The sequence below is a fragment of the Salvelinus namaycush genome, chromosome 25 (genome assembly GCF_016432855.1).
Source record: "Salvelinus namaycush isolate Seneca chromosome 25, SaNama_1.0, whole genome shotgun sequence".
Taxonomy (NCBI): domain Eukaryota; kingdom Metazoa; phylum Chordata; class Actinopteri; order Salmoniformes; family Salmonidae; genus Salvelinus; species Salvelinus namaycush.
In genome coordinates this window covers 20536922-20544263 of record NC_052331.1, presented here as the reverse complement: position 1 = coordinate 20544263, position 7342 = coordinate 20536922, and the positions used below count along the sequence as shown (strand labels likewise).

General features: G+C 40.7%; 1 protein-coding gene across 1 annotated transcript in view; it reads left to right on the top strand.

Annotated features, from left to right (window-relative positions):
• The first annotated feature begins 1036 nt into the window (after positions 1-1036).
• Positions 1037-7342, top strand: part of LOC120020156 (disks large-associated protein 1-like) — a 37464-nt gene continuing 31158 nt past the window's right edge. Inside the window, exon 1 of the mRNA XM_038963631.1 lies at positions 1037-2116. Within this exon, the coding sequence (XP_038819559.1) occupies positions 1037-2116 (1080 nt within the window). The remainder of the gene's footprint in view (positions 2117-7342) is intronic.

Below are 7342 nucleotides of genomic sequence, written 5' to 3'. Positions count from 1 at the left end.
CAAGGGCAGAGCAGGCCGGGGCTCAGGGTTGTAATATTCATTGTGGTGTGTAATGCAGCCTAGTTATTTTTACACCATCCCAGCAGCTATCTTAGAAATGTAACTTTGCTCTGTGCTTCTCTGAGCATGCATTTCGTAGCTTATAGCCTATAGGCACACTTGATATTGTGCGCCCAGTGGAGAATCAGAGATCAAGGGCGGCATCAGGCACACATTGATATATAGCCTAATAAGCAACTGATTCTAAAATACAGAAATATATTTTATCAATTACAAATGACATGACCCTCCCCTGGACAAGATCAAAAAGACTAAAGCCTGCCCTTAACTGCAATTGAAAAAGCCCTCCCCCATGTTCCTCCAGGTACCAATTCTGTAAATTTCGATCCAACCCTAAAATAAAAATGGTCTTTCTCCATATGGTTCGAGTAGAGTAATGATCTACCATGAGACATCACCAGGGGATAGGATGCCGCTCCCGCTGTTCCACCATTGATATTCATGGAGATTCACTAATGACAAGCACATCAAAGTACCAGTTAGCCAGTCTAAGCCATGGGCCCAGGAAAACTAGCTAGTATCGCAGAATTATGAAATCGAAGCTGAACTGTGACAGTATTCTTGAAGTGAAGCTTTTTACTCCTTGACATGTCCTCTTTGTCTGTCATTCTCTATGCTAGGAACCCAATACTCCTCTGGTTTTGTGAGTGTTTAAATAACCTCTCAGAAACTAATGCTTCACTGACAAAACATTATGTGTGTGTTGAAAATACTGATTTAGGATCTCAGCTCTCCCTACGCAATCCTAACCTTCACAATTATTAGAGTAGATTTGAGAAATAATTATTACTGAGTACATTGTTTTGAGAGCACTAAGCGCATAAACAAAAGGAGCATACAATGTCTACCGTCTGGATTTCCAGTTGTTCTAACAGTTTGTTGTTGTTTCTCCCCTCCTGTCTTCACAGCTCCTATCAGGAACATCATCTGCAGCGGTTCCCAGGCTGGCCCACTGTCTGTGGACTGAACAGACACCATGAAGGGTCTATCAAGCAGCCGCAGTCACCACCATGTGGTCACCTGTGACCCTGGTTCCTACGATGCCCTAGGCCATGGTCACCACCCTGATCGCAAGCCCTACTTGATCAACCAAATGGACATGCCCATGTCCCACCCCTCTGACCACCCCTACTACGGCCAGGTCCAGAGCCACATCCAGCAGAGGAACCACGCTGCCTTCCCCTCAGACAGTAGTGTGGTGCCCTATGGGACCTTCCCCAGACGACACTACAGCAGCTCACACTACGAGCTGAAGGATCAGATGGGGAAGGATGAGTGTCCTGTGGTGCCCTATGGTGTGGGTGTTGGTGTGGGTAACATGGTCCCCAACAAGGGCGTAAACGTCCGCCTGCCAGTCAACCTGCTGGACCAGTTTGAGAGGCAGCCGTCGTTCACGCGGGATGGGTACCACACGTTGCAGTACAAGAGGACGGCTCTGGAGCAACGCAGCGACAGCCCCGGACGCATCCGCCACCTGGTCCACTCCGTCCAGAAACTCTTCGCCAAGTCCCACTCCCTGGAGGGGCCACACACGCACTCCAAGCAGGGCAGCATCAATGGCAGCAGGAATAGCCCCGAGAGTGAGACGCCCCCCACGCAGAAGCACCGCAAACGCAGCAAGAGCAGGGAGCGCTGCAAGTCGGCAGAGCCAAAGCAAAGGAGCTCCACCTCGGGGTACTGGAGCTCAGATGACCTCCTGGATGACCGAGACGTCTGCCACAGCCACAGCCTGTTCCACAGCCCCACCGGAGTCATGACCATGGGCCGCCACCCGGACAAGTCCCAGTCGCAGTACTTCATGGAGGCCTACAACACCATCAGCGAACACGCTCTGAAAACGTCGCGCAGTAATAACGATGTAGTAAAACACACCTGTGTCCCCTCCCATATCCCCATAAGCATGGACGCCCAGCTCATGAAGAAGAGCCTGTGGTCGTCCAGTCTAACGGTGAGCAGGGCTCGCCAAGTCTACCAGAAGGCCTCGGTTAACTTAGATCATAAAGCACTAGTGAAATCTGAGGCTTGTCAGCAGGAGCGCTCATGCCAGTTCTTGCAGGTATGCAATTCTTAAAATGTACCCCTAAACCTCCCCCTCGTCCACCTAGTTACCTCACTGGAGAGGACCTACCCCCCTCCACTTTCATTTGATTTGAAGAGAGAAGTAAGTGCAAGCCCAGTAGTGGCCTTACTTTCTTTAGTAGGCTTTTTTCTTTTAAACCCATCAGTGACTGGCATTATTTCCTGTTTATAAACCTCTTAATTTCATAGATTTCCCAGTTTTGGGGTTCCTTAATTCTTTCCTAATGTGTGTGTGTGTGTGTGTGTGTGTGTGTGTGTGTGTGTGTGTGTGTGCAAGAATGATTGTGTACTATTCTCCTGATGTTGTTCACTAAGATTGCTGCTAAACCCATCAAATCTGAAATTCCACATTCAAGACAGTTGGCCCAACAGAAGCACAAATAGCACATCTCTAAATAGATCTAAGCACTCCACTTCCACTCAGTTTTTACAGCAGTATCAAAAGAAGGATTATAAATTATTATGATGTTCATGTAGCTAAATTATATGTAAATGTTGTTCTGTGCAGTATGCTAGTTTCTCATCTCTTTCTCACTTGTTCTATATTCTAAATCAGTCAAAACAAAATCAATACGGCTCTTCCATTTTTACATAACAATCCCCATTGGACATTTTCTTTTTTACTTTGCAAACAAAACCAACAAACCACAGGACTAAGTAATTCAAATTAAACAAATTCAAATAACTCAAATAAAATAAAACACCAAAAGAAGGTTCATTATAAAATATAGCCTAAACAAGTAGGCAATTTTGTAGTAATAAAAATAAAATAGGTGGAGACATCAATCAGCAGATAACTTCCACTCAATCAGAAAAGTTTTGAATGTTAGGAAGAAAATCCATTAACTTCTTATGGCTGCAAGCCCGACGTCGGTACACTTATGACAACAGCCAGCTCAAGTGCAGGGCGCGAAATTCAAAATATATATTTTTTTTATATTTAACTTTCACACATTAACAAGTCCAATACAGCATATGAAAGGTACACATCTTGTGAATCCAGCCAACATGTCCGATTTTTAAAATGTTTTACAGCGAAAACACCACGTATATTTATGTTAGCTCACCACCAAATACAAAAAAGGACAGACATTTTTCACAGCACAGGTAGCATGCACAAAGCCAACCTAACTAACCAAGAACCAACCAAACTAACCAACAAACAACTTCATCAGATGACAGTCTTATAACATGTTATTCAATAAATCTATGTTTTGTTCGAAAAATGTGCATATTTCAGGTATAAATCATAGTTTACATTGCAGCTACAATCAGAAATTGCACCGAAAGCAGACAGAATAATTACAGACACCAACGCCAAATAACTAAATACTCATCATAAAACATTTCTGAAAAATACATAGTGTACAGCAATTGAAAGACAGGCATCTTGTGATTCCAGCCAATATTTCCGATTTATCAAGTGTTTTACAGCGAAAACACAATATAGCGTTATATTAGCTTACCACAATAGCCAAAAACACAAGCAATTTCCCAGTAGCAAAAGTAAGCGATCGTAACAAACAAGCAAAAGATATATAATTTTTGACTAACCTTGATTTTCTTCCTCAGATGACAGTCCTATAACATCAGGTTATACATACACTTATGTTTTGTTCGAAAATGTGCATATTTAGAGCTGAAATCAATGGTTACACATTGTGCTAACTTAGCTACTTTTTCCCACTACGTCCGGATTTTTCCTGACACTTTTTCTGACACACATATTCTGACCAAATAGCTATTCATAAACATAACTAAAAAATACATGTTGTATAGGAAATGATAGATCCATTAGTTCTTAATGAAATCGCAGTGTTAGAATTCTAAAAATAACTTCATTACGATATGCAGCTTCGGTATAGCTAGAGTACCCAAACGTTGGGCGCCCACGACTAGTTCACATGTACGACAGATATATGAAATAGCATCATAAAATGTTTCTTACTTTTGCTGATCTTTCATCAGAATGTTGGACAAGGTGTCCTTTGTCCAGAACAATCGTTGTTTGGATTTAGAACGGCAACTTTCCCTCTTGATTTAGCACGCGCACTAGCCAAGTGGCACGGATCTCTCCATCGTCAACAAAGTCAGAGAACGGAACACGGCAAAACTCCCGAAATTTTTTTTTCAATAATCTGATTAAACTATATTGAAAAAACATACTTTACGATGATATGGTCACATGTATCAAATAAAATCAAAGCCGGAGATAGTAGTCGTCCATAACGGCAGCTAAACAGAAGGCAATCCCACTGTCCACCTCGCGCTCCCAAGAGTACCGGAAATGAGGGACACGTCATACAAAGAGCTTGTATTCCAATTCAGACCAAGATAAACACTAAATTTCTTCTCTCACAGCCTCTTGACATCCAGGGGAAGGTCTATGAAGTGCACGTAGACTCTTACGTTTCATGCCCATTTATAGGCAGGAAGAAGAACAGAGCCTCAATTTCAGACTTTCCACTTCCTGGTCAGGAAGTTTGTGCCAAATGAGTTCTGTTTGACTCACAGATATAATTCAAACGGTTTTAGAAACTAGAGAGTGTTTTCTATCCAATAGTAATAATAATATGCATATTGTACGAGCAAGAATTGAGTACGAGGCCGTTTGAAATGGGCACCTTTAATCAGAGCTACTCAATACTGCCCCTGCAGCCATAAAAAGTTAAAGGACCCCAGATTTTCCTGAATTGAGAGTAGCTTTTCCTGATAGAGCATGATATTTTCTCTGGGGTACAATATGACATCACCTCCTTCAACCATTGTCGTGTTGATGGAGCATGTTCTGATTTCCATTTTGTTCAGATGCACTTTTTACCTGCTGTAGCAGCACGAAGAAATACATATTTGTTTGTGCTATCTGATACTGTATTTAACAAGGTTATATTCCCTAACACCCACATCCTGGTGTAATTTTGAAGTTCTGTCTCTAATATCTCTGATGTAATTTTACTGATATTTTTCCACAAATTCTATAGGTAGGGACAACTCCATAGCATAGGCAATAATCTCCCGTATTTATCTCACATCTAGGATATTTGTCAGTTATCTTATCAAGTAAATTCAGTCTATATGCAGTAAAATATGTCTTGTGCAACATATTGAATTGCATCTGTCTATGTTTGGTTGTCATCAAGAAGCTCTGAGAGGTTTCAATCAAGTCATCCCAGTCAACTGAGTCATAATTACAACCTATGTCTCTGTCCCATTTGTATGTTAGGTTATTATATGTAGGTAGATTATTATTGAGTATGTTATACATCCTTGAGATCAGACCTCGAGTTGACCTAGTACTATGGATACGATTTTTGAGCAGTGATTCCTCAGGAGTATTAGGGAAATTGTATTTTGTCATTTCTTTTACCCAGTGCCGTATCTAAAGTTTTTTTTTTTTAACTAGTTTGAGGAAGCTCATGCTCGTCTTTGAGTTGTTTAAATGATATGAATGTATTTTCCTTATATACGTCCCCAACAATAGAAATTCCTTTAGAGTTCCATAAATGTATTGTTCTATTAGCAATTGCCTTTGGAATAAGTGGATTGTTCATTAACGGAATAGATCTTTAAAGTATGTTATTGAATCCAAGCAGTTTATGAGCTCTCTGCTATGAGTTAAAACTATTTTTGATGATGGGATTCTTTGTAAATGCTATTATTTTGGTGTCCCACAAAGGGGATCCCTTTCAAAGTAAATGTAATGTATTGCTGTTCTATTGATAGCCACCGGGGGCCGTATAGGACAGAAATGAGTGGCTAGATAATAGAGTTCAAAATTAGGAAGTGTAAGCCTTCCTTTGGGATAAGGAGCTTGAAGAGTTTGAATGCTTACACAGGCAGTTTTTTTATGCCATTGAAAATAAGATATTACTTTATTTACATTTTGTAATAAATTTGCAGGTAGCTTCAGTGGTATGCACTGAAATAGGTAAAATAATTTGGGGAGGATATATATATTTTTTGTATTGACTCTGCCTATCTATGAAAGAAACAGTGCATCCATCTATTGATATCTATCTTAGTTATCTCTAGAGTCCTAATGATTATCTTTCACAAAAGTATAACATTATTTCCTTACATGATACCAAGGTACTTAAAACTCTCCTGTGACTATTTGAAATCAAAAAAGATCTATTAGTAGCATGATCCATATTATTCGGCATTACCTCACTTTTGTCATAGTTTAATTTGTATCCTGAGACTGCACTATAATCCTTTAAACATTTGAACAAGGCAAGGATGGAATGTACAGTTGAAGTTGGAAGTTTACATACACCTTAGCCAAATACATTTAAACTCAGTTTTACACAATTCCTGACATTTAATCCTAGTAAACATTCCCTCTCTTAGGTCAGTTACGATCACCACTTTCTTTTAAGAATTTGAAATGTCTGAATAATAGTAGATAGAGCTTTTATTTCTTTCATCACATTCCCAGTGGGTCAGAAGTTTACATACACTCAATTAGTATTTGGTAGCATTGCCTTTAAATTGTTTAACTTGGGTCAAACATTTCGGGTAGCCTTCCACACCACAAGCTTCCCACAGTAAGTTAGGTGAATTTTGGCCCATTCCTCCTGACAGAGCTGGTGTAGCTGAGTCAGGTTTGTAGTCCTCCATACTCGCACGCGCTTTTTCAGTTCTGCCCACAAATTTTCCATAGGATTGAGGTCAGGGCTTTGTGATGGCCACTCCAATACCTTGACTTTGTTGTCCTTAAGCCATTTTGCCACAACTTTGGAAGTATGCTTGGGGTCATTGTCCATTTGGAAGACCCATTTGCAACCAAGCTTTAACTTCCTGACTGATGTCTTGAGATGTTGCTTCAATATTTCCACATAATTTTAAATTCCTCATGATGCCATCTATTTTGGGAAGTGCACCAGTCCCTCCTACAGCAAAGCACCCCCACAATATGATGCTGCCACCCCCTTGCTTCACGGTTGGGATGGTGTTCTTCGGCTTGCAAGCCTCCCCCCTTTTCCTCCAAACATAACGATGGTCATTATGGCCAAACAGTTCTATTTTTGTTTCATCAGACCAGAGGACATTTCTCCAAAAAGTATGATCTTTGTCCCCATGTACAGTTGCAAACTGTAGTCTGGCTTTTTTATTGCGGTTTTGGAGCAATGTCTTCTTCCTTGCTGAGCGGCCTTTCAGGTTATGTCGATATAGGACTCGTTTTACTGTGGATATAGATACA